At 40.5% G+C, this 27,717-nt stretch overlaps 1 protein-coding gene across 2 annotated transcripts; it reads left to right on the top strand.

Moving 5' to 3' along the window:
* Window positions 1-170: 170 nt before the first annotated feature.
* On the top strand, window positions 171-27,679 carry MRPS22 (mitochondrial ribosomal protein S22). 2 transcript variants are annotated; one of them, XM_036092281.2, is made up of 8 exons: window positions 171-378; window positions 18,106-18,269; window positions 19,346-19,510; window positions 21,385-21,528; window positions 21,842-21,925; window positions 23,211-23,356; window positions 26,351-26,459; window positions 27,479-27,679. In XM_036092281.2, exons 1-8 carry the CDS (start codon window positions 207-209, stop codon window positions 27,572-27,574), a joined length of 1,080 nt encoding a protein of 359 aa, XP_035948174.2. In that variant the 5' UTR covers window positions 171-206; the 3' UTR covers window positions 27,575-27,679. The 2 variants fall into 2 exon arrangements, with proteins under 2 accessions (XP_035948174.2, XP_035948173.2); XM_036092280.2 differs by having other exon boundaries at window positions 172-378; window positions 18,103-18,269.
* Window positions 27,680-27,717: the final 38 nt, after the last annotated feature.

The following is a 27,717-nucleotide window of genomic DNA, read 5'->3' as shown; positions in this document are numbered from 1 at the left end:
GGTGGAGTTTTATCTTTGGCTCTACGCATACAGAGGACACGAACATCCTCCACATGTGAAGAAGAGGTTTACAAGAAAATTGTGAAGTTGCGTAGCCCTGCCTCCCTCCTCCCTCAACCAGACTACATTTCCCAGAATGCTGCGCGAACCTCGCGAGACCCGAAATCGTTCACAGCCGCTTCCGGCGCAGGTGGCCCCGGATAATCATGGCGACCCTCAGAGCGTCTGTGTCGCTGTGGAGCCTCCTGACAGGTTCTCGGAGCACGGAGCGGGTTTGTGTCCGGGCCCGAAGTCAGCCCCAGTTCCGCGCCCTGCTCCAGCCACTGCCCGGGCCCTGCGGGGCGGGCCTGCCATGCCGTCGGCTTGCCTCTGAGGCGGGTAAGTGACCTGCCAGACGTCCGCTGGCACATTCTCCTGGGAGACCTAGAGCCTGCTTCTGGCTGGCGAGAACCACGCGGACCCCATCCCGCACCTCCGTCCCCGGCTCCTCTAGCAGTGCGCCCTAGGCCAGCCGGCTCCCTTCTGTACCTTGTACCTGCGGGGTCATCGCCCGCCTTTGTCATTGGTTCACTCAATTAACCAACAGGGCCTGAGCTCGGTTCCTTGCAAAGCACAGTGCTACGTTTAGGGGATACGGCCAACTAAACGGGTTTGTCTTTGAGGAACTCATGGCCCAGCGGGGAAGTGGCAATGCAGTGTGACCCAGGTCGCGATAGAGGAACACACATAAGAGTGGCACTCAAACTTGGTGGGAAGGACAGGGAAGGGTTTCTGGAAATTAGGACCAGAGCTGAGACCTGGCTAATCATGCTAGTGAGAAAACAGGAAACATTTCAAGCAGAGGAAACAACATACGCAAAAGTCCAGAAACGAGACTGAACACATGTAGTTTGGAAACCCATGTTTGAGGTAGGATTGATAGGCTTGGTTACGGTTTTGGCTTTAAGTTTAAAAGGAGAAATCAGTGTTGCTTCTCAGGTTTCTGGCTTGAGCAGTTGAGTGGAGGAGAGTAGTCCCATTTGTACCAAGACAGAGAAGCTTAATTTTAGGAACAGTTTTTTTTTTTTTTGGCGGGGGCGCGGAAGAGGGGAGGTGAGGGAAGAAAAGGCAGGAGTAGGTAAGATGAGATTGGAAGGGAGGCAGAAGTAAACGTCTGTTTGTACACATTAAATCTGAGGTGCTTTTGAAATTCGAGTGTAGGTACCCAGTACGCAGTCGTATCTAAAGTGAGAAACATTGGGTAAAAGTGATAACTCAACCTGGGGGAATGGGTGAGATTGAAGAGAGAGTAGTGCTGAGCACATACTCTCTGCCAGGCACTGTAACTGACCTGGGTACCTGGTATGAGTACAAGAAGTACAAGACCCTGTTCTGGCCTTTGGGGGAGCACATTGTTTAGTGGGGGACACAGGGAAGTAAGCAGACTACCTTAGTTTCTCTTATAAATGAAATTGGAAGTCTGGTGAATTTTAAGCGTGAATCTTGATTACGTTTAAAAAAAATTTTCAGTTTTATTGAGATATAATTAATATATGGCATTGAATAAATTTAAGGTGTGCAGCCCAATGATTTGACTTCATAGATCATGAAATTATTACCACAGTAAATTTAGTTTACATCTTTCCTCTCATGTAGATACAAAGAATAGAAAAAAAATTTTTTTCCCTGTAATGAGAAATCTTAGGATTTACTTTCGTAACAACCTTCATCAATGCCATTCAGCAGTGTTAACTATCTTCCTCATGTAGTATATTATATCCCTAGTTCTTTATCTTTTAACTGGAAGTTTGTACCTTTTGACCACCTTCATCCAATTACCCCTCCTCCAGTAACCATAGACCACAAGTCTGATCTCTTTTTCTGTGAGTTCTTCTTTGTTTGTTTTAAGAGTCCACAAAAAGTTGAGATCATACAATATTTATCTTTCTCTGCTTGATTTATTTCACTTAACATAATGCCCTCAGTTCATCCATGTTGTCCCAAATGGCACGATTTCCTCCTTTTTTATGGCTGAATGATATTCTATTACACACACACACACACACACACCCCACAACTTTATTATCTACTGATGGACACTTAGTTGTCTCCATATCTTGGCTTTTATAAGTAATGCTGCTGAGTTCCTTTTCCTCTTTTTGAGTCTTGCCATTCTGACAGGTGTAAGGTGTTATCTCAGTGTGATTTTGATTTGCATTTCCCTGATGATTAGTGATACTGAGCATCCTATGTGTCTGTTGGCCATCTGTATGTCTTCTTTGGAAGAATGTCTGTTTAGGTCTTTGACCCATTTTTAATCAGACTAGTTGTTTTTTTGGCATTGAGTTCTATTAAGTTATTTATATATTTGGGATATTAATCCCTTATCTGATATATGATTTGCAAATATCTTCTCCCATTTAGTAGGTTGCCTTTTTGTTTATTGATGGTTTTCTTTGCTGTGCAAAAGCTTTTTATTTTGATGTAGTTTCAGTAGTTTATGTTTGCTTTTGTTTTCCTTTCTTGAGGAGGTATATTGAGACAAATGTTGCCATGGCTGATGTCAGAGAAATTACTGCCTATTTTTTTTTCCCTAGGAGTTTTATGGTTTCAGAGCTCACATTTAGGTCTTTAATCAATTTTGAGTTTATTTTTGTGTATTGTGTAAGAAAGTGGTCCCCTTTCATTCTTTTGCATGTAGGTGTCCAGTTTTCCCAGCACCATTTATTAAAGAGACTGTTTTTTCTCCATGGTATATTCTTGCCTCCTTTGTCTTAGATTAATTGACCATGTGAATGTGGGTTCATCAGGGATACTGGTCTGTGGTTTGTTTTTTTTTGTTTTCTGTCTGTCTGTCTGTCTGTCTGTCTTTCAGTATCTTTCTGGTTTTGGTATCAGGGTAATGCTGGCCTCACAGAATGTATTTGGAAGCTCTCCTTCTATTTTTTTGGAATAGTTTGAGGAGAACAGGTATTAGCTCTTCTTTACATGTTTGGTGGAATTTACCTGTGAATCCATCTATTCTTTTGTTTGTTGGGAGTTTTTTAAATTACTGGTTTAACTTTATTACTAGTAAGGGGTCTATTCAGATTTTCTATTTCTTCCTGCTTCAGTTTTGGAAGATTGTATGTTTCTGGGAATTTATCCCTTTCTTCTAGGTTGTCATACAATTTTTTATAGTAGTCTCTTATAATCCTTTGTATTTCTTTGGTGTTGTTACCTCTCCTCTTTCATTTCTGATTTTATTTATTTGAGTCCTCCTTTTTCTTGATGGGTCTGGCTATAGGTTTATCAATTTTATCTTTTCAGCAAACCAGGTCTTGGTTTCAATGTTATTTTCTATTTTTTTTTTTTTTAATTCTCTGTTTCAATTTTTTCTGGTCTAAACTTTATTATTTTATTCCTTTTAATGTTGGGCTTTGTTCTTTTTCTAGTTCCTTCAGATGTAAGGTTAGATTGTTTATTTGAGATTTTTCTTGGTTCTTTGGTAAGCCTGTATCACTATAAATTTCCCTCTTAAGAACTGCTTTTTGCTGTGCTCCAAAGATTTGGGGCTGTTGTGTTACCATTTTCATTTGTCTCCATATATTTTTTTATTTCCTTTTTGATTTCTTTGTTGACCCATTGGTTGTTTAGTAGCATGTTGCTTAGCCTCCATGTGTTTGTGTTTTTTTCCATTTTTTTCTTCTAATTGATGTCTAGTTTTATACTGTTATGGTTGGGAAAGATGCATGATATGATTCAGTCTTCTTAAATTTGAGACTTGTTTTGTGGTCTAATGTGATCTATCCTGGAGATTGTTTCATGTGCACTTGAAAATAATGTGTATTCTGTTGTTTTTGGATGGAATGTTCTGTATATATCTACTAAGTTCATCTGGTCTAATGTGTCATTCAAAGACACTGTTTCCTTATTGATTTTCTGCCTCGATGGTCCATCCATTAATTTAAGAGGGGTATGAAAGGGCCCTGCTATATTGTATTGCTGTCAGTTTCTCCCTTTATGTCTGTAATACTAGCTTTAGGTATTTAGGTGCCTTAATGTTGGGTGCATAGAGATTTACAATTGTTTTATCTTCTTGTTGGATTGATCCCCTTTATCATCATGTAATGCCGTTGTTTCTTGCTACAGTCTTAGTTTTATTTTTTATTTTTTTAAAGATTTTATTTATTTATTGGGTGGGGGGAGCATGAGCAGTGGGAGGGGCAGAGGGAGAGAGAATCTGAAGCAGACTCCTCACTGATCAGGGAGCCTGATGCAGGCCTTGATCCCATGACTGTGAGAGCACCACCTGAGCCAAAACCAAGAGTCAGATGCTCAGTTGACTGAGTCACCCAGGCGCCCCTACAGTCTTAGTTTTAAAGTCTGTTTTGTCTGATGTAAGTATTGCTATTCTGGCTTTTTTTTTTTTTTTTCCCCTTCAATTTGCATGGAATATCTTTTCCCATCATTTCACTTTGAGTGTCTGTGTGTCTTTAGTTCTGCAGTGAGTCTCTTGTAGGCAGCACATAGATGGGTCTTGTTTTTTTTTTTTTTTTAATCCATTTCAGCCACCCTATATCTTTTGTTTGGAGCATTTAGTCCATTTACATTTAAAGTAATTATTGATAATATTGTACTTATTGCCATTTCATTAATTGTTTTCTGGTGGGTTTTGTAGTTCTTCTCTGTTCCTTTCTTCTTCTGTTGCTTTCTTAACTTGTTTGGTGGCTTTCTTTAGTGCCATGTTTGGCTTTCTTTCTCTTTATTTTCTGTGTATCATAGGTTTTTGGTTTGTGGTTACCATGGGGTTCATATTGTAACATCATATATGTATAGCAGTCCCTATTAACTTGATGGTTGTTTAAGTTTGAACACATTCTAAAAGTACTAAGTTTTTACTTCCTTTCTCCATGTTTTATATATATGATGTCATACTTTACATCTTTTTATTTTTTATGTCCCCTAATTTTTTTCCTAATTTTTGTAGATATAATTGATTTTATTGTTTTTGTGTTTTAACTTCCTTACTGACTTTATAAAGTGACTAACCTACTACCATTACTGTATGTTTGTTCTTACTAGTGAAATATTTTTCCTTTCACAATTTTCTGACTTGTAGTTATTGTCTTTTTTTTTTCCCCCACTTAAACAATTCCCTTTAACATTTCTTGTAAGGATGGTTTAGTGGTGATGAACTCCTTTAATTATTGTTCATCTGGATAACTCTTTAAAAACTCTAGTTCTGAATGATAGATAATCTTGCAGCGTAATTTTTTTTTCTTAAGATTTTATTTGTTTATTTGAGAGAGAGTGCGTGTTAGCGAGCACAAGCTGGGGAGGGGCAGAGAGAGAGAGGGAGAAGCAGATTCCCTGCTGAGCAGGGAGTCCAACGCGGGGCTCAATCCCAGGACCCCAAGATCATGACCTGAGCCAAAGGCAGACGCTTAACAGACTGAGCCATCCATTTGCCCCTAGAGTATTCTTGGTTTTAAGTTTTTTCTTTCAGTACTTTGAATATGTCCTGCCATTCCTTTCTGACCTGCAAAGTTTTTGCTGAAAAATTAGGTGATAGCATTATGGGCTTTCCCTTGTATGTAACTGTTCGCTTTTCTCTTGCTGCTTTTAATAATCTCTTTTTATCTTAAATTCTGTCATTTTAAGTTATGTATCACAGTGTGGACATTTTTTTGGGTTCATCTTGTTTGGGGATTTTCATGTTTCCTGAACCTGGATGTCTTCTCAGATTAGGGAAATTTTTAGCTATTATTTTTTTAAATAAGTTTTCTGCTCCCTTGTCTCTCTCTTTTTCTTCTGGGATCCCTATAATACAATATTTATTATGCTTGAGGATGTTATAGAGGTCCCTTAACCTATTCTTACTTTTTGCTGTTCAGCTTGGTTGCTTTCCATTACACTGTGTTCCAGATCACTGACCCATTCTTCTGCATTCTGTAATCTGCTCTTGATTCCCTCTAGCATATTTGTCCTCTCAGTTATTGTATTCTTCAGCTCTGACTGGTTATTTTTTATATTTTCTATCTCTTTGTCAAAGTTGTAAATTCATCTGTTCTTCTCTCAAGTCCAGTTGAATATCTTTATAATTGTTACTTTGATCTTTTTATTAAGCATATTATCTCCATTTTCTTTAGCTCTTTTTCTGTGATTTTGTCTTGTCTTTCATTGTGGACATATTCTTCAGTCTTCTCATTTTTTTTTTTTTTTAAAGGTTTTATTTATTTGACAGAGAGAGACACAGCGAGAGAGGGAACACAAGCAGGGGGAGTGGGAGAGGGAGAAGCAGGCTTCCCGTGGAGCAGGGAGCCCGATGCGGGGCTCGATCCCAAGACCCTGGGATCATGACCCGAGCTGAAGGCAGACACTTAACAACTGAGCCACCCAGGCACCCCATCTTCTCATTTTTTTCTAACTGTTTGTTTGTATGTGTTAGGTGGGTGTGTGTCCTGGTCTCGAAAGTATGGTCCTTGTGTAGAAGAGGTCCTGTGGTGGCCTGTAGCACAATCCCCTCTTGTCACTGACCAGGTGCTCCTGTGTAGGCTGTGTGCACTCTCATATTGTGGCTGAGCTACAGTTGCTGTGGGCATGCTGGTGGGTGGGGTTAGCTCACCTTACTTAGCTCAGCTGGCTCAGCGTCCTGCTTTGGTTACTGCAGGCACACCAGGCAGCGTTTGCTGTTTTTCCTGTTGAGAGGCCTGGCTGCCGCTGCTGTGGGCTTGCTGGTGGGTAGCCTGGCTGTCTGCAGCTAGCCGCTGTGACAGCTGTGGGCGCACTGAAGAGGGCAAGGTTTGCTCCCTGTGCAGGCAGGTAAAAGACCTGGCTGCAGGAATTGAGTGCCTGCTGGTGTGTGTGGTTATCTTCCCCACTCTCCCCATGGCAGGAGTTGCTTTGGCAGGGTGCTTGCCAAGGCAGGTGGTTTGGGTGAGACCGAGCCACAGGGCAACACTGAGGAAAGGTACGTGGTGCTAGCAGGGTAGACAGAAGTGTGTTAAAACTGGCTCCCAAAAGTGTCTGGCTATCTGGGCTTGGGGAGGGCAAGAAAAATGGCGCCCACCATCACTTTTGTTCCCAAGAAGTTTCCTGCAGATTCCTGTCTCTCTGGCAAATGTCCTCAGGTTACTCAGTAAACCTCTTTAACCTGTGCCCCAGGTACTTTTCAAACTGTTGCTTTTGTGCTGTGTCTGGGGTGAGTTATTTAGCATGCTGGGTCTTTATGGACAGTGTCTCAGTTTTTTAATCTCTGGCTCTCCCAGAGTTTAAAATCAGCCCTATTCATTTTCAAAGCCAGACCGTATGGGGACTCCTTTTCCCAGTGTGGGTCCCAGGGCTGGAGGAGTCTAGTCTTGGGGTCTGATCTTCTTGCTCCTCTGTGCTTGTGATGTCCTTCTTGTTTTTGGTTAGTTGAGTCAGGGGTTTGGTTCCTCAATATGTTTCCGCTCATCCTACCCTTTTTGATATGGCCTTCATTCTATGGCCAGCTGTGGAGGATCTGTTCAGCCATCTTCAGTTCATTTTCAGAGTTAGTGGCCATATATGTAAATGTTGCCTCAGTGTGCCATGGGGTGAGGTGAGCTCAGGATCGTCCCACTCCACCATCCTCCCTTCATTCCTCTTCTTTGATTTCTTTCATCAGTGTGTTTTAGTTTTCAGTATAGGGATCTTTCACCTCTTTGGCTAAATTTATTCCTAAGCTCTTTATTGTTTTTGATGCTGTTGTCAGTGGGATTGCTTTCTTTTTTTTTTTTTATTATGTTATATTAATCACCATACATTACATCAGTAGTTTTTGATATAGTGTTCCATGATTCATTGTTTGCATATAACACCCAGTGCTCCATGCAGAACGTGCCCTCTTTAATACCCATCACCAGGCTAGCCCATCCTCCCACCCCCCTCCCCTCTAGAACCCTCAGTTTGTTTTTCAGAGTTCATCATCTGTCATGGTTCGTCTCCCCCTCCGATTACCCCCCTTCATTTTTCCCCTCCTTCTATCTTCTTCTTTTTTTTTTTTTAACATATAATGTATTAGTTTTGGAGGTACAGATCTGTGATTGAACAGTCTTGCACAATTCACAGCGCTCACCATAGCACATACCCTACCAGTGTCTATCACCCAGCCACCCCATCCCTCCCACCCCCCACCACTCCAGCAACCCTCAGTTTGTTTCCTGAGATTAAGAATTCCTCATATCAGTGAGATCATATGATACATGTCTTTCTCTATTGACTTATTTCGCTCAGCATAACACCCTCCAGTTCCATCCACGTTGTTGCAAATGGCAAGATTTCATTCCTTTTGATGGCTGCATTATATTCCATTTGTATATATATATACCACATCTTCTTTATCCATTCATCTGTCGATGGACATCTTGGCTCTTTCCATAGTTTGGCTATTGTGGACATTGCTGCCATAAACATCGGGGTGCACATACCCCTTCGGATCCCTACATTTGTATCTTTGGGGTAAATACCCAGTAGTGCAATTGCTGGATCGTAGGGTAGCTCTATTTTCAACTTTTTGAGGAACCTCCATACTGTTTTCCAGAGTGGCTGCACCAGCTTGCATTCCCACCAACAGTGTAGGAGGGTTCCCCTTTCTCCGCATCCCCGCCAACATCTGTCGTTTCCTGACTTGTTAATTTTGGCCATTCTGATTGGTGTGGGGGGTATCACATTGTGGTTTTGATTTGGATTTCTCTGATGCCGAGTGATATTGAGCACTTTTTCACGTGTCTGTTGGCCATTTGGATGTCTTCTTTGGAAAAATGTCTGTTCATGTCTTCTGCCCATTTCTTGATTGGATCATTTGTTCTTTGAGTGCTGAGTTTAAGAAATTCTTTATAGATTTTGGATACTAGCCCTTTATCTAATATGTCATTTGCAAATATCTTCTCCCATTCTGTCAGTTGTCTTTTGGTTTTGTTAACTGTTTCTTTTGCTGTGCAAAAGCTTTTTATCTTGATGAAGTCCCAATAGTTCATTTTTGCCCTTGCTTCCCTTGCCTTTGGCGATGTTTCTAGGAAGAAGTTGCTGCGGCTGAGGTCGAAGAGGTTGCTGCCTGTGTTCTCCTCTAGGATTTTGATGGACTCCTGTCTCACATTTAGGTCTTTCAACCATTTTGAGTCTATTTTTGTCTGTGGTGTGAAGAAATGGTCTAGTTTCATTCTTCTGCATGTGGCTGTCCAATTTTCCCAACACCATCTGTTGAAGAGACTGTCTTTTTTCCATTGGACATTCTTTCCTGCTTTGTCAAAGATGAGTTGACCATAGAGTTGAGGGTCCATTTCTGGGCTCTCTCTTCTGTTCCATTGATCTATGTGTCTGTTTTTGTGCCAGTATCATACTGTCTTGATGATTACAGCTTTGTAATAGAGCTTGAAGTCCGGAATTGTGATGCTGCCAGCTTTGCTTTTCTTTTTCAACATCTCTCTGGCTATTCGGGGTCTTTTCAGGTTCCATACAAATTTTAGGATTATTTGTTCCATTTCTTTGAAAAAAGTGGATGGTATTTTGATGGGGATTGCATTGAATGTGTAGATTGCCCTAGGTAGCCCTGACATCTTCACAGTATTTGTTCTTCCAATCCATGAGCATAGAATGTTTTTCCATTTTTTTGTGTCTTCCTCAATTTCTTTCATGAGTATTTTATAGTTTTCTGAGTACAAATTCTTTGCCTCTTTGGTTAGATTTATGCCTAGGTATCTTATGGTTTTGGGTGCAATTGTAAATGGGATCAACTCCTTAATTTCTCTTTCTTCTGTCTTGTTGTTGGTGTATAGGAATGCCACTGATTTCTGTGCATTGATTTTATATCCTGCCACTTTACTGAATTCCTGTATGAGTTCTAGCAGTTTTGGGGTGGAGTCTTTTGGGTTTTCCACATAGTGTATCATATCATTTGCAGAGAGTGAGAGTTTGGCTTCTTCTTTGCCGATTCGGATGCCTTTTATTTCTTTTTGTTGTCTGATTGCTGTGGCTAGGACTTCTAGTACTATGTTGAACAGCAGTGGCGATAGTGGACATCCCTGCCGTGTTCCTGACCTTAGGGGAAAAGCTCTCAGTTTTTCCCCATTGAGAATGATATTCACTGTGGGTTTTTCGTAGATGGCTTTTATGATATTGAGGTATGTACCCTCTATGCCTATACTCTGAAGAGTTTTGATCAAGAAAGGATGCTGTACTTTGTCAAATGCTTTTTCTGCATCTATTGAGAGGATCCTGTGGTTCTTATTTTTTTATTAATGTATTTTATCACGTTGATAGATTTGCGGATGTTGAACCAACCTTGCAGCCCAGGGATAAATCCCACTTGGTCGTGGTGAATAATCCTTTTAATGTACTGTTGGATCTTATTGGCTAGTATTTTGGTGAGAATTTTTGCATCCGTGTTCATCAAGGATATTGGTTTGTAATTCTCCTTTTTGATGGGGTCTTTGTCTGGTTTTGGGATCAAGGTAATGGTGGCCTCATAAAACGAGTGCAAAATTTATATTTTTGGAACAGTTTCAGAAGAATAGGTATTAATTCTTCTTTAAATGTTTGGTAGAATTCCCCTGGGAAGCCATCTGGCCCTGGGCTCTTGTGTGTTGGGAGATTTCTGATTACTGCTTTAATTTCCTTACTGGTTATAGGTCTGTTCAGGTTTTCTCTTTCTTCCTGGTTCAGTTTTGGTAGTTGATACATCTCTAGGAATGCATCCATTTCTTCCAGGTTATCTAATTTGCTGGCATAGAGTTGCTCATAATATGTTCTTATAATTGTTTATATTTCTTTGGTGTTGGTTGTGATCTCTCTTCTTTCATTCATGATTTTGTTGATTTGGGTCATTTCTCTTTTCTTTTTGGTAAGTCTGGCCAGGGGTTTATCAATCTTGTTAATTCTTTCAAAGAACCAGCTCCTAGTTTTGTTGATCTGTTCTACTGTTCTTTTGGTTTCTATTTCATTGATTTCTGCTCTGATCTTTATCATTTCTCTTCTCCTGCTGGGTCTAGGCTTTATTTGCTGTTCTTTCTCCAGCTCCTTTAGGTGTAGGGTTAGGTTGTGTATTTGAGACCTTTCTTGTTTCTTCAGAAAGGCTTCTATTGCTATATACTTTCCTCTTAGTACTGCCTTTGCTGTATCCCAAAGATTTTGAATAGTTGTGTTTTCATTTTCATTTGTTTCCATGAATTTTTTTAATTCTTCTTTAATTTCCTGGTTGACCCATTCATTCTTTAGTAGGATGTTCTTTAGCCTCCATGTATTTGAGTTCTTTCTGACTTTCCTCTTGTGATTGAGTTCTAGTTTCATAGCATTGTGGTCTGAAAATATGCAGGGAATGATCCCAGTCTTTTGGTACCAGTTGAGACCTGATTTGTGACCTAGGATGTGATCTATTCTGGAGAATGTTCCATGGGCACTAGAGAAGAATGTGTATTCTGTTGCTTTGGGATGGAATGTTCTGAATATATCTGTGAAGTCCATTTGGTCCAGTGTGTCATTTAAAGTCTTTATTTCCAGGGCGCCTGGGTGGCTCAGTCGTTAAGCATCTGCCTTCGGCTCAGGTCACGATCCCGGGTCCTGGAATCGAGCCCTGCATCGGGGTCCCTGCTCGGCGGGAAGCCTGCTTCTCCCTTTCCCACTCCCCCTGCTTGTGTTCCATCTCTCGCTGTCTCTCTCTGTCAAATAAAGTCTTTATTTCCTTGTTGATCTTTTGCTTAGATGATCTGTCCATTTCAGTGAGGGGGGTGTCAAAGTCCCCCATTATTATTGTATTGTTGTCGATGTGTTTCTTTGCTTTTGTTATTAATTGGCTTATATAACTGGCTGCTCCCATGTTAGGGGCATAGATATTTACAACTGTTAGATCTTCTTGTCGGATAGACCCTTTAAGTAGGATATAGTGTCCTTCCTCATCTCTTATTACAGTCTTGGTTTAAAATCTAATTTGTCTGATATAAGGATTGCCACCCAGCTTTCTTTGGTGTCCTTTAGCATGATAAATGGTTTTCCATGCCCTCACTTTCAATCAGGGAGTGTCTTTGGGTCTAAAATGAGTCTCTTGCAGACAGCATATCGATGGATCTTGTTTTTTTATCCAGTCTGATAGCCTGTGTCTTTCGATTGGGGCATTTATCCCATTTACATTCAGGGTAACTATTGAAAGATAGGAATTTAGTGCCATTGTATTGCCTGTAAGGTGACTGTTACTCTATATTGTCTGTGTTCCTTTCTGGTCTGTGTTGCTTTTAGGCTCTTTGCTTAGAGGACCCCTTTCAATATTTCTTGTAGGGCTGGTTTTGTGTTTGCAAATTCCTTTAGTTTTTGTTTGTTGGAAGCTTTTTATCTCTCCTTCTATTTTCAATGACAGCCTAGCTGGATACAGTATTCTTGGCTGCATATTTTTCTCATTTAGTGCTCTGAATAGATCCTGCCAGTCCTTTCTGGGCTGCCAGGTCTCTGTGGATAGGTCTGTTGCCAGTCTAATGTTTCTGCCATTGTAGGTTACATATCTCTTCTCCCGAGCTGCTTTCAGGATTTTCTCTTTGTCTCTGAGACTCGTAAGTTTTACTATTAGATGTCGGGGTGTTGACCTATTTTTATTGATTTTGAGAGGGGTTCCCTGTGCCTCCTGGATTTTGATGCCTGTTTCCTTCCCCAAATTAGGGAAGTTCTCTGCTATAATTTGCTCCAATATACCTTCTGCCGTTCTCTCTCTTTCTTCTTCTTCTGGGATCCCAATTATTCTAATGTTGTTTCGTCTTATGGTATCGCTTATCTCTCGAATTCTGCCCTCGTGATCCAGTAGTTGTTTATCTCTCTTTTTCTCAGCTTCTTTATCTTCCATCATTTGGTCTTCTATATCACTAATTCTTTCTTCTGCCTCATTTATCCCAACAGTTAGAGCCTCCATTTTTGATTGCACCTCATTAATAGCCTTTTGATTTCGACTTGGTTAGATTTTAGTTCTTTTATTTCTCCAGAAAGGGTTTCTCTAATATCTTCCATGCTTTTTTCAAGCCCAGCTAGTATCTTTAAAATCATCATTCTGAACTCTAGTTCCGACATCTTACTAATGTCCGTATCGATTAGGTCCCTGGCAGTCAGTACTGCCTCTTGTTCTTTTTGTTGAGGTGGTTTTTTCCGTCTTGTCATTTTGTCCAGAGGAGAATAGATGAATGAGAGAACAAAATGCTAACAAGTAACAACATCCCCAGAAAATATACACTAAACAAGTCAGAAAAGAGCTGAAACTGGGGGAAAAGAAAGGGAAAGAAAGAAAAAAGGAAAAAGAAAAAGATAAAAACAAACAAAAACAAAACAAAAAAAAAAACAGAATATGATCAAATATGATCAGGCTGGTGCATAGATCAGTGCCACACACTAGATTTTTTGGTCTGTTAGAAGAAAGTGCCTCCCAAAATTTTAAAGAAAGAAAAACTTATATATGTACAAAAATAAGGGTTAATACGATGAAGGGATGGGACATGACTGTAAAGGTGAAAATTTTAAAAGATTTTATAAAAGGAATTGATAAGATAAGAAGTTGTTTGAAAAAAGAAGAGCATTTTTTAAAAAAAAGGAAGAGAATGTGATCAGGCAGGAGACTAGAACAAAGCCATACACTAGAGACTTAGGGTATATTTTGATCTGTTAGAAGAAAGTATCTCAAAATTTTAAAGCTAGAACAACTTATATATATATGTAACAAAAATAAGGGTAACTACTATGAAGGGATAGAATATGACTCTAAAAATGAAAAATAAGAAATATTTTTTAAAAAAGGGATTGATAAGATGTTGGTTGGAAAAGGGAAAAAGAAAAATTCAAAAAAAAAAAACAGTTAAAAAAAATTAACTTTGAAAGACTAAAGAATCATGGGAAAAAAGCCATGGATTCTATGTGCAGTATTCCCCTAGCTCTGGAGTTCTGCCGTTCTCATTGATCAGTAAACTTGGTCTTGGCTGGCTGTTCTCACTGATCTTCTGGGGGAGGGGCCTGTTGCCGTGGTTCCCAAATGTCTTTGCCGGAGGCGGAATTGCCCCACCCTTGCCGGTCCGGGCTAAGTCATCTGCTCCAGTTTGCTTTTGGGAGCTTTTGTTCCCTGTAAGCTTTTGGTACAGCTTTGGAGGACGAGAGTGAAAATGGCGGCCTCCCAATCTCCGCCCCAGAGGAGCCGAGAACTCGGGGCCCCACTCCTCAGTGAGCCCCCAGAGAAAAGCAGACAATCACTCCCATCTCCCCGATCTCCGGCCGCGCTCCGTGCTCACCCGGCCTGTGACCAAGTGTTTCTATCTCTGGCATACCACCCCGTGTGTAGTCTCCAGTCCCAGCAGGTCCCTGCGGTGCGCTCCCGCGCCACTCCTCCCGGGGAAGGAAGGGGAGTCTCCCCAGATCTGCCGCTTGTTGGGTCCCTGCTGGAGGAGCAGTGGCCCGACTGTGCCGTGGATAACGGTTTATGGCAACCCCGAGCTGAGAGCCCACTCCTCGGCTCCGTCTCTGCAGCCGGCTTCCCCACTCCGATACCTGGGAGCTCTGCCGCACTCAGGCACCCCCGTCTTTCTGTGACCCCCGAGGGTCCTGAGTCCACACTGTCCCAGCAAGGGTTCCACTCCCCGCTTAGCCACTGGAGCCATGTCCCTCAGCGGAGCAGACTTCTATAAGTTCTGATTTTGTGCTCCACTGCTCTATCACTTGCCAGAAGCGCCCGACGGAGGCCTCCTCCCCCACCATCTGTCCTTCTGAATATCTCCTGGGATTCACTTCTCTGCACGTCCTACCTTCCAGAAAGTGGTCGCTTTTCTGTTCAGAGAGTTGTTGCTATTCTTTTCTTCGATCTCCTGTTGAGTTCGTAGGTGTTCAGAATGGTTTGATCCCTATCCAGCTAAATTCCCGGGATTGCTTTCTTTTTCACATAATTTGTTAGTATAGAAATGCTACCAATTTTTAAATGTTAATTTTGTATCCTGCAACCTTACTAAATTTGTCGATTAGATCTAATAGTTTTTTGATGGTGTTTTTAGGATTTTCTACATACAAAATCCTATGGTCTGCAACTAATCAGAGACAAGTTTACTTATTCCTTTCCAATTCTGGTTTACTTTTACTTCTTTTTCTTGCCTAATTGATTGGCTAGGACTTGCAGCATTATGTTGAATAGGGGACAACCTTGTCGTAGTCCTGAACTTAGAGAAAAGAAAAGTCTTTTAGTCTTTCATGGTAGTTGTGGGTTTTGCATATATTATGTTGAGGTGTGTTCCTTCCATACCTAATTTGTTAAGAGCTTTTATCATAAACTGATGTTGAACTTTGTCAAATGCTTCTTCTGCATCTATTGAAATGATTATATGATCTTTTTCTGTCAGTTTATTAATTGTGATGGATCACATTGATTTGTGTATGTCAAACTATCCTTGCAGCCCAGGGATAAATTCCACTTGATCATGGTGAATGATCTTTCTAATGTGCTGCTGAATTTACTTTGCAAGTATTTTACTGAAAATTTTTACATCTATAATTATCAGGGATATTGGCCTGTAGTTTTCTGGTAGTGTCCTTTTCTAGCTTTGGTAAGGGACTAGACTGGGTGCGTTCAGGGTGGTATGGTTGTAGAGTCTGGCTTTGGTATCAGAAAATGCTCGTCTAGTAAAATGAGTTTGGGAGTGTTCCCGCCTGTTCAGTTTTTTGGAGGAGTTTAAGAAGGATTATTTGGTAAAATTCACCTGTGAAGCCATCTGCAGCTGGGCTTTTCTTTGTTGGGAGATTTATTATTGCTGGTTGAATCTCCTTAGTAGTAATTGGTGTGTTCAGATTTTCAGTTATTCCTGAGTCTTGGTAGGTTGCATGTTTTAAAGAATTTTCCCATTTCTTATAGGATATCCAGCTTGTTGCCACATACTTATTCATATTAGCCTCCTAGAATCCTTTGTATTTCTGTAGTGTGAATTGTAATGTCTCCTTTTTCATTTATAATTTTGTTCATTTGGGTCTTCTCTTTTCCTTGCTTAGTCTAGCCAAAGGTTTGTCAATTTTGTTATCTTTTCAAAGAACCATCTCTTAGTTTTGTTAATCTTTTCTATTGTTTTGACTACATTTTTAAGAGATTACTCTGGTTCTATGGAGAACGGTCTATAGTGGCGTCAGAATAGAGTCAGGGAGACTGGCTAGGAGGTTAAGGGAAGAGATGAGGATGGCCTTGATCAGAGTAGTGGCAATGGGAAATGGAGGATTAAAGAGAGATTTATGAGGTATAATAGAGAGTATGTTGTGTGTTAGTGTCCTTTCTTTGTAAAATGGGGATAATTGTAGTATTTCTGGGGTTGTTGTAAGGATTAAATGTGCTAAATATGTAAGGTACTTAGCTCAGTAAGTACTGGCATATAGTAAATAACGAATGTTATCATTGCTGTTACTGTAACAACTGCTGTTGGCTAGATGTGGAGGGTAAAGGAGAAGTCAGGAATGACTAAGATTTCTGGCCCACATGACCTGTTGCATGCTACTAAGATAAGGAACCATAGGAAAAGAAAGGTTTGAGACAGGAGAAAGTTGATGTGTTCTGAAGAGAAGGCTATAGTTCAGAATTTTTAGGGCCACCAGTATTTATAAGACTAGCAGAGGAAGAGGTGGCTGGGAAGGAATGGTGCTTTTTTCCCCCTCCTTCTTTACCTAATGGAAATGGAAATAGAGGAAGTTAAGCAAAGGGATGGGCAAACTATGTAAGGCAGAGGTGATATCTGGGTGTCCTCACCTGTCCAAGGCTCTTCCATGACACCGCATGGCCTTTTCAGTCTCATGTCATGATCCAAGCCTGTGTTTCCTAGTTGCAGCCCCTTAGCCTGGAATTTCCTTCCTTTTTTTCTCTGTCTGTTCAGGCCCCATGGGAAGCCTTCTTGACCCTGCTGCCTTGGCCTTCTCTGCTCCAAGAGTATGTGTATAGCACTTGCACTGGGGAGCACCCGGGTAGACTAGTTAATCTAGTCTCTAGAAACAAACTTTGGTTTAAATCCTGACTCTGTCACTTAACAGCTAGTTGGTCTTTAGGCAGGCTCCAGTATCCTCATTTATAAAATTGAGATATCAATATCTATTTTGTGGGTTGTTGTAAACATTCCTGAAAATGTATGTAATGCCTGGCATCTAGGAGACAACTCTGTAAATTATTATTATTAATACTATTACATTAGTTATTTTAAAGATTTATTTATTTGAGAGAGAGAGTGTATGCACGTGCATGTGTGCACATGCGAGTAGGGTGAGGGGCAGAGGGAGACAGTCCTCAAGCAGGCTCCCCGCCAAAATCAGAGCCCCGTGGGGGGGGGGGGGGCTCGAGCCCATGACCCATGAGATCATGACCTGAGCCGAAATAGAGTCAGACGCTTAACTGACTGAGCCACCCAGGCACCCCTTATTTATTTATTTTTAAGATTTTATTTTTAAGTAATCTCCACACCCAACATGGGGCTCAGACTTAACAACCTCGAGATCAGGAGTCATGTGCTCTACTGACTGAGCCAGCCAGGTGCCCCACATTAATTACTTTTTTAAAAAAAATTAGAGCAAGAGCAGGAGAGGCAGAGGGAGAGAGTCTCAAGCAGACTCTGCGTGGAGCCCGATGCAGGGCTTGATCTCACAACCCTGAGATTGCCACCTGAGCTGAAACCAAGAGTTGGACGCTTAACCAACTGAGCCACCCAGGTGCCCCTTAATTACTTTTTTATTTTTTTATTAAGATTTTATTTATTTATTTGAGAGGGAGGGAGAGAACAGGCAAGGAGAAGGACAGAGAGAGAGAAGCAGGCTCCCCACTGAGCAGGGAGCCGGATGTGGGGCTCAATCCCAGGACCCTGAGATCATGACCTGAGCTGAAGGCAGACATTTAACTGACTGAGCCACCCAGGTGCTCCTTAATTACTTTTTTATGTTTCTTCCTCCACTAGATTTTGAGTGCCTTTTTAGCAATATTATCATCATTGTAAATGCTCAGTAAATTTTATCAAGGAATGAATGGAAGGATTTCATAGGTATTAACATTATGCATATTGAGGTAGACATTTTGTTAATCATTCCTATTGTTAACTTGTCTGTTTAGAGGTCTTGTTGGCTTGTCATTTTTACCATCTTATTTACTAAAATCCATTTTAGCAGAATCTGGTAGCTCAGAGAACAAGAAACCTACATTTATGGATGAGGAAGTCCAAAACATACTCATCAAGATGACAGGCTTGAATTTGCAGAAGATTTTTAAGCCATCTATACAACAACTGAAGCCACCAACCTATAAGCTAATGACCCAGGCACAGTTGGAGGAGGTACGTGAATGCAGAAATACTGGTAGAATACCTTTCTTTAAGAGGTTAAACAGGATTTCTAGAGGTCCCTCCACATACCAATAGCTGCTCTTCCATAGGCACTCATGATGGGGAGTTCCAAGCACAGACTGAGAAAAGAAATGGGAGCAGGCAGGCAGAGAGAAGCAGGGAACATGGCTGAATTTAGGCAGACTGGGGCATGTGAGTCAGGCCTACATGTCCAAGCAACCTCCTCTGCTCCCAAACCTGCCTGAGTATCTGTCGTTTGTCCTGCCTGATTCAGTTTCCTTCTGGAGAAACCTCTGCTGTGAGCTGCTTTGAGGATGATGCTTTGATGGGATTATGAGATCCTGCTGAACCACAGACTACTCTAGGCACCAGGGTCCTCCTGGAGTCATGGGTATGAGTGCTTTGTGGAAGATGCTCTGATGTATGAATATATAAAGCATTATTGCTCCTTTTTCTAATTCAAAGTAAGTTACAGTCATAGCAAAACATTCAGATATCCAATAGTATATCACATGAGGAGTAAAAGTACCATTTTCACTTCTCAGAGGTAATCACTGTTAACAGTATGGCATGGAGCAGTGTGGTCAGTGGTTAAGAGCATGGGCTCTGGAGTTGAGTTGCCAGAGTTCAAATTCCGGTGCTGCAGATTCTTAGCAATTTACTTCAGGTGTGTGTGCCTCTATCTTCTCTTCCATGAAATAAACATGTCACCTAGCTCCTATGGTCGTTGTGGGCATCAAATGAGCCAAATACAGAGTATTTGAACAATATACGGTGCGTAGTACACACACAATAAATGAAATTCTTGATTCTATTTCAAGCAGCTTTTGTGGCCTAGCTTGGTCTCAGAGCATTCGTTTGCTACGGTGAGAGTGGTTGAGCCTGTAGGTGGTGCTCTCAGCCACACCAGAGTTGGCAAAGGCCAGGGCCCAGGAGCCTTTTCACTCACTGATTCAGGGCTAGAGCTTCTTCTCTTTGTAGTTCTTGGCATTTTTTCTGCTTTTGTCAGATGATCCTTCTGGCTTGCAACCTTGTGGCTTTCCTTAAGAAATATTTTATTTCATTAGGCTACAAGAAAGGCAATTGAGGCAGCTAAAGTACGATTAAAAATGCCACCGGTTCTGGAAGAACGAGCACCAATAAATGACGTGTTAGCTGAAGATAAGATTTTGGAAGGAACAGAAACAGCCAAATACGTATTTACTGATATATCATATAGCATACCACACCGGGTGAGTAAATGTCTAATTGCAAAATGATCTTTATTTGAAATATGTGGAGATGGGTCTGAGGGACGAGGGTCAACATTATTGTGACCCAGCTGTATCTGAATCTTCCAAACCAGAATTCCTGTGACTGGGTGAGACCCTCTGGAAGATCCAGCCCAGCATAAGGAAGAAGAGAAATGCAGATCAGCCCCACATCATCCTGTTACCATTTCCCTGCAGATTATGGACACACTCCAGATTGACTGCAGAGAAAGAGACAGGTGTGCTAAGACAAAACTAGCACTTTACAGACAAACCCACCCCCAAACCACAAATAGGCAGAAATCTTCAAGGCAGTGGGAGAAGGGGATTCTTTATGCCCAAGTTAGACTAACTCCCTTAGCTGAAACATTTTGAGAAAAATGGTTTCTTTCTTATAAATTCTTGAGGATGCCAAAAAACCCAGACTTCCCAAAGGATTTTCACTTTTCAGAATTTGCAGAAAGAATGACAGGTTTCCGGAGATAATTTTCAGACACCACTTGCTTTTCTGTTGTGGTTTTTATTCTCTAGCTCCTCTTCCCTTGATGGCCAGTTCCAAAAGAACACTCTGGTACTTATAAAATATATCAGTTTTGTGTTTGAATCTTTTCAATTAAGAGTGAAACAAGCGATTTACAATTCCACCCACAGAATGCAGAATACTATGTAACGCTACAGTTGGGAGAAGGGCCACCCCACATTAATCTTTTTATCATCTATGATTATGGTTAGAAGACGTGATTTGAACAATGTCCATGTCTGTACATCAACCACCTGTACACCTGACATGATAAACAGGGATCACAGAGTTTCATTTTAATTAAAATTTTTGCTTTGGGGTGCTTTACTATATGTTGCAATGCTTTGAAGGGTGTTTATGGGAGCATTTTATAACCTGAAAGGGAGAAAGGAACTTAGAATTCAAATTGCCACAGTCCTTCTGAGGAATAATTGTGTTATTTAGACATCTGTTATTTTTTTCTATTTGCAGTACCTGATGAAAGTTTTAATTATATCCTCAGAACACATTCAGAGACTCTTACACCTCTGAAAAGTAGAAAGTACCATCTGGTTAATTTAAACATTAATCAAATGTGTATCAGTTACCTGCTATGTGCAGAATTCTGTGTAAGTCACTGGGTATCGCAAAGAATTATAATCCACAGTTCCTGCCCTTTTTCAGCTGACAGTATCTGAGCAGTGTCAAGAATCTTGCACATGATAAATTGCCAGTTAAATGGCACAGTAGGTGGAATTCAGAGGGAAGTAATCTCCTGGCCTAGAATTTGGTAGTTGGAAGAGCGAAGAGACCAGAGGCAGGTGGACAGTCAGACACATTTATGTCTCATGTGAGTTTGGGGAATTATAGAGGTCTAGAATTAAGACTCCACATTCCTGGGTTTGTTCCTTTTATCCCAGGGACTTTAGAAGTAGATCACAAAGTAGTAAAGTCTGTTTCAGTGAGACTTTGGGATGGGGAAGTGAAGCAGTTTGAAAGGTCTCATAGCACTTCTTTCCTCTGAAATGGATTTAAATGAATCTCTGACCTGCTTTTTTCAGTTGAACCATTTTATGCATTAAACCCACTTTAGGACCGTAGTTGGCACTTAGTAAATACTTTCATTTTAGATTTCTGATTGTCAGAGGCACAGCAGTGATTAGTGAAGGAAGTATCAAATCTTGCCAAGTGTTTGAGGTTTAAAATTATTATTGAAATCATATATGACTGCATTTTGCATCTCCCAGTTGCATTTTATATTTTGATTGCAAATTATTCTTATAATGGTGCTTAGTGGAAAACTGGAACTAGAAATAAGTCTTCACAAACCCATCCTTGATTATGTTTTCTATTTCAGGAGCGTTTTATTGTTGTCAGAGAACCAAGTGGCAGGCTACGCAAAGCCTCTTGGGAAGAACGGGACAGGATGATACAAGTTTATTTCCCAAAAGAAGGCCGTAGAGTTTTAACACCAATAATTTTCAAGGAAGAAAATCTTAAGGTAAGGTGACTTTGGTTTCCTAGAGTCAGTGGTGATGGTTTCTTCGTGAAACAAGTTGGCTCTGGCGTTGTAGGGCATTCCGCTTTGATAAACACACATACGTGTTTCTGATGGTGACTCCTCTGCTATTCTCTATCTTGCAGTTGGCTTAGTTGGGATTTGAATCTAGGTGTGACAATTAGGAAGCCTGTGTTATTTCTGCCTCCCACTTACTGAGCACAGAAGTGGATGAGCACACCTGTCATGGCATCAGGACAGGTGTTGAGCTTTCATGTTTTTCTCATTGAATTCCAACTCTTCTGTGTGGTTTTAGACCATGTATAGCCAGGACCGGCATGTTGATGTCCTCAATCTCTGCATTGCCCAGTTTGAGCCAGATTCTACTGAATATATCAAAGTGAGTATATTTTATAGTTTCTAAGATGGACTTAAGTATGGTTATGAGTAAGGTTTTTACAGGGGAAGAGAGGAGAAATACCTGAACATCTATTAAGTACCTGATGTACATCAGATATTTTATCCTCACAGCAGCCTTTGAGTTAAGGATGGGAGAATTTACGCTTGGAGAGTTTATGTAGCTTGCGGCAAGTTGCACAGCTAGTAAGTGGTAGTGTTAAGGACCCAAACTTGATGGCAGAGCTGCTTCTCTTTTCAGTTTATCATACAGGAAGAGTCATTTAGTAAAATTTGCCAAAATGTAATGTATGCATCTTACAATTCAGTTTAATAAGTAATCATGTAGTGCTTTCTACATGTAGTATTGCGGATAGTATAGGTGACGATATGAACTAAGATAGGGTGTGCTGTGTCAAAGCTTGCAGTCCAGAAATGGTTGTGGGGAAGGGTGCTAGGTAAGTGTGCAGATAATTATCACCTTAGGTTTGAGATGTTAGGTGCTAAGACAAGATTACAGAGTGCTTTCAGGAAAGGTTTCATAGGGTTCTTGAAGAGGGCAGGGCAGGAAGGGCACGGAACATTGTGGAGTTGGATGAGAAGAGGTGTTTCAGGCAGGGAGAAGGAACAGTGTGAACAAGCAGGAAACAAAGTGTGCTTGCAAATGGCCAGTCATCTGGTTTGCTTGTACATGCAATGTGTATGTATGGGAGGTGTTCAAGGTTAAACTAGAAAAGTAAATGGGGCCATGTCACAGGTGACCTCAGATGCTAGGCTCAAGAATCTGGACTTCAGTCAGCAGGGCTTTGAAAGCCTTTTGAACACAGGAATGCCCTTATCACAGTCCTCAGTTTGCAGGATCCGTCTGGAAGAACTGAAGGAACATTAGTTAATAAGGTGGAATGGGGTAGGTGATGGGATAGGGGAAAAACGGAGGAGTGAGAAAATACTTTTTTTTTTTTAATCCCCTAGTGACCAAGATAATGGTGGTCCATTATTTCTAGTGGTCTACATATATGTAATAGGTGCTTCATAAATAGTGGCTGGCTGCTGAAAAGTAATTGATATGGCTATAAATGTGTGGCAGACTTGTTCTGGGCTGCCGCGCACTTCTACAGTGCAGGGTTGATCTAGACCATACCTATTGGTTAATGAGAGTAGAGGCAGGTATAAATAGACCTGGTTTACTGGTCCTTTCTTGGGCAACACTCATGCAAGTAAATGTGTATCCAGTAATGCTCACTTTTTATTTTCGTGTTTCTGAAAAAAATTGCATTTTATGTGAATAGATTCATCATCAGACCTATGAAGACATAGATAAACATGGAAAGTATGACCTTTTACGTTCAACAAGACACTTTGGTGGAATGGCTTGGTATTTTGTAAATAAGAAAAAGATTGATGGTTTACTGATTGACCAGATTCAGAGAGATTTGTAAGTATGATCTTAATAATAGTAAAAGAAATTCTTACTACTAGTGCAGTAAATCTGTATTTAAGCTATTTTTTCCTCAGTGATGACAGTGTATTGTCCAGTGATAAATACCTTTCACTTACCTCTTTTATTTGTGCATTGGTTCTGCCAGCGTAACCCACTTTTCTCAGTCTTTGCTTTTGTGTTATTTAAATAGGGCGAGATTCTTTGAAAGAGTAAGTGGCTGTGGATCTGTATTATATACCTGGGATACTGACTTATCCTGGGCCTCACCAGTGTTCCTGGGTATCAGTGAACTTCCCAGGCACTCAAAGGGGATTAAATGGGAAATGTAAAGACATAAGCTCTGGCAGGTGCCTGGTTTCCGGTGGAACTGGGGCTTTTCAGTAAAAGTCATCATTTAATTTATGAAAATACTATTGCTTTTGATATCCCTTGCTTTTGCAAGATTTTTAAGGCACTGAAAAAAAATTAGATTTTTTTCCAAAGTTGCATGAAACAAGGAGTATCTATTGTATTTTAACTGGTGTGCTTCCAGGTTTCTAGCTGAAACAATAGTGTTCTTTACAACTTGTGATGAAACTGAAAAGAAAATTGTTCTTGAGTATCTACCAGTTGGATTAGAAATGCCAAAATGACAAGGAAAAGAAACCAGCGTGGCTGTAGTAAAAAAGTCAACTTTCTACAAAAAGACCTTGACTGACTCAAAAGTCTGAATTACAGGAGGGTTTAGTGATTACTGCCACCTTCAGACTATAAGGAGCTGTGATTCAGCATATCCTCCATGTCATCTGATCTAAGCCATTCACATAAAGGTCCGAAGGCATTTGGAAATAGAAGGTTCCACAGGTATTATCTAAGAAATACATTCCATATTTGGAAACAGAGCACCATTTCTCATAGAAGCAGCATTCTTAATGGTAGATGTCTTCAGGCCAGCTCACTTCACCGGCAAGTGTAGTGTAATCCAATTCAGAGGGCAGATATATACCTTCATCACACATAAGTAGGGGGCTGGGTGACGGTCATGAGGATAGTCCAAAAGGACCTACTTTCAGGTGATTTAGCAGTGACATCTCCTGTGAATAAATTTTCTTATGAAGTTTTTGAGATGGACTCATTCTGAAATGATTCTATTATAAAGACATGTAACATTTTTGTAAACAGAATAAGAAATGTATAACTGAACGTTAAAGTTCTTTGTCAAAGTGTACTAATATAGGATATTATATTAATACTCATTACCTCATGTAAGTTTTACATCCGAAGCAGTTTACTTGTATACTGGGAGGGAGTTTTGAGTACTTAATTTTTCCTGCTGTGCATTAAGTACAACTATTCTTGTGGCATTTCTGACCAGGACAGCGTGCTGCAAATCCCAGACTAGACAGTAGAGGGTGCACGTCCTCACGAATGGAACCCAAGGCAGAACTGAGATTCTGCATGTTTATTTCAGACTCAAGTCCCACTGTTGGTTTTTAATTTTTTTTATTAACATATAATGTTTGTTTCAGGGCTACAGGTCTGTGATTCATCAGTCTTAACACAGTTCACAGTGGTTTTTAAATGAGATTCTTTTAAAATCTTTTTGAACATGTAAATTTATTTGCTCTTATTTTCAAATATGGGCTGGGTGTTAACCTAACTTGTTCAGTAAGATGCAGGCATTATACTTTAGCATGAATGTAATGAAGCCCTAAACAGGAATCTAAATATAGAAGCCCAGTTACCACATGTCAAAGCTCCACAGGGAATTTTATTTATTTGGGGAATTTTGTTGCCAAGTTTATTGGACTTTGTTAGATTATAACAAGCACATACATTTGTAATGAACATGTCAGTATTTTTCCCTGAAAAATTTTACTATATGAACAGCCCTGGTTTCTCAGTTCTCCCAGAAGATGGCCTTAAGAGTGGATGGGCCTTGGGATAAGCCTAGAGCATTTCTCTAAAGTCACCATGGCTTGAGAAATTCTTTACCTACTCCCACTGTCACCCCACTTTTTATCCCACAGCCCAGGTTTAATAGGAAAACAGGGAAAATTAGTGAGATAGCTGGGGAGACACTGAATTAGGATGTCTTCACCCCTTTACCCCCCCAGCTGGAAGCTAGTGACTCACTATACGGAGCACAACCTCAAAAGCACAAGCATTTTAGAAAGGATATTTACCCCTTCAGCTTTGAGGTTGCAAATGGTGGGCAAGTGTTGACTATGTGAGAAGATAGTGATTGACTGGTTTGGGGAAGGCCAAGGAGGTTTTTATGCTGATAAAAGTTGTTTAGAGGTTTCTAAAAAGGTAAGTACACACCAGAAGAACTACATTCTAGATTGCTGAAGTAGAACCTGACATTCCTTCTGACTCAGGAGCATAATTTCAGATTTACTTCACTAGGATGCTCATTTTTAACTAATGGTTCCCATGAATAGACTGGTGGCCTGGAGTCTTTCCTTGGACTCCTAGGAGGCCTCTTGTGGAGGCATTTATTCACAGATTCAGAGTCTTAATGAAAATCTGTTAGCAGGAGATGTCACTGCTAATGAACTTGAAGGCAGGTGGCTTTGAGCGTCCCCCTGATCACCAGCCTCCAGCTTATGTGGGATGAAGGTAATATTCCTGCCCTCTGAGTTGGATTATGTTATTATCTGCTGGTGAAGTGGGCTGACCTGGCAGCCATCTACTATTAAGAATGTTATTTCTATGAGAAGTGATGCTCCGTTTCCAAAAAGAATACAGTCACATATAGAATATATTCATTTTCATAAATGGGGCACTGCCTGTACTGATCTGCCCTGCCTACCTCAGTATGGATATGAAGCTTAAATTAGCCGATTTTCTGAAAATGCCTTTGAAAATATAAAACTAAAGGCTTAAAAAATGTCTGGCCCAAGGAAAGTTTGAAGTGTAATTTAGTTTTAAGTTGGTACACATTTTTATAGGACTGTGAAGCAAATGGAAAAAACCCACTGATAGCAGTAAATCCTTTCACTCTAGAGTTGATGATGCCACCAGCTTGATCCAGCTGTATCACCTCCTCCATCCCGATGGCCAGTCAGCTCAGGAGGCTAAGGAGCAGGCTGCTGAGGGATTACATTTAATTAAGGTAAAGGGACTTTTCCCACACTGGCTGTTGTATGGTGATAATTAGTTGGGAAGAATTCTGAAGTGGGTCATATCTAATGGTAACTAAACAGATTTCACATATACAGAAAATTTGTGATCTTCAAATAGTAACTAGAGTCCCATATTTCTTCATCTGATAACAGAAACAGATGGGATGGGGGTGGGGGGAGCTGCAGCTGGAGTCCAAGTAGTTCAGATAGTAGGGCAGCAGCCCCCTTGTTCTTTGAGGTGATCAAGTCACCAGCAGGGCAGGGTGGAGGGACGAGGTAAGCACATGTTCCCAGTGCACCTTCTTGTCCTAGAGTGTGGTCACGTTCCTGTCCAGAAGGGGAGAAGGTGGTGCTTGTATATTACTCAGCCTTAGTTGCATTATCATTTTGGAAGTGCATACCTCTCAGAACCATGGGCTTACACAGATTTCTCTGTCTTTGTGTATTTTCAAATGCTCAGAACAGACATGGTTTTGTTGGTCTGGCTTCTCTCCCAGTTTTATTTTATGCTTGCTACAAAGCAGTTCTAAGGATAAAAATGACCAGTGATGACCCCCTAGGAGGAGTAGAGAGAAACTATGGTACTAATTTTGGTTTTCTGTGATAGGCCAGATAAAGCAAAATGCTTTTGGGGAAAATATTCTGTAAATATTCTCTAAAGTGAAAAATTAGTTTGTTGACTCTCATCCTCCAAATTTATCTTGAAACCTGATGTTTTTCATTTTGATCTAGCAGGAGGTGCACTGTCAGGTTTTAATTTTTTTCTGGAAATAGGCTGAGAGAGGTGGCAGCCATATTAGGATTCTTCTGGTGTTTAGAACTACTGTGGCTTGAACTGTGTCAGATACTATTTTTTTGGTCCATGTAGTATGCTTGTTTTATAATCAGAAAAAAAAAATATCGTGAACCTTGGAAGACTTTTTAAACTGGGACTTTGCTAATGCAGAAATGGAAAACTTTATAAATAGTGTGTGTCCTATTGCTTAAAAGAGTTTCTTTTTTTAAACAGGTCTTTGCAAAAACAGAAGCACAGAAGGGAGCATATATAGAATTAACACTACAAGCTTACCAAGAAACATTCATTAGCCATTCTGCAGCTTCCTGAAAACATTTTTTAGAATAAATTTCATTTTACTAAATTATAACTTGCTTTCTCTGGTAATGTTGAGCTGAATGTTTAAGACTGTCAAAATTAAAAGTACTGATGCGAGTTCCCTATATAAAATTGTTTTTTTTTAACAGTGCCTC

This window comes from Halichoerus grypus, chromosome 1 (genome assembly GCF_964656455.1).
Source record: "Halichoerus grypus chromosome 1, mHalGry1.hap1.1, whole genome shotgun sequence".
NCBI classification, from domain to species: Eukaryota; Metazoa; Chordata; class Mammalia; order Carnivora; family Phocidae; genus Halichoerus; species Halichoerus grypus.
Note: the sequence above shows the minus strand (reverse complement) of the source record. Positions and strands in the feature narration are given on the sequence as shown.

Excerpts from the sequence above, each read along its gene's own strand:
- MRPS22 (XM_036092280.2), top strand. The coding sequence starts at position 207 with ATGGCGACCCTCAGAGCGTCTGTGTCGCTGTGGAGCCTCCTGACAGGT. Across the intron at positions 19,511-21,384 it reads CATATAGCATACCACACCGG|GAGCGTTTTATTGTTGTCAG; the intron begins GTGAGTAAATGT and ends TTTCTATTTCAG. Across the intron at positions 21,529-21,841 it reads TCAAGGAAGAAAATCTTAAG|ACCATGTATAGCCAGGACCG; the intron begins GTAAGGTGACTT and ends GTGTGGTTTTAG.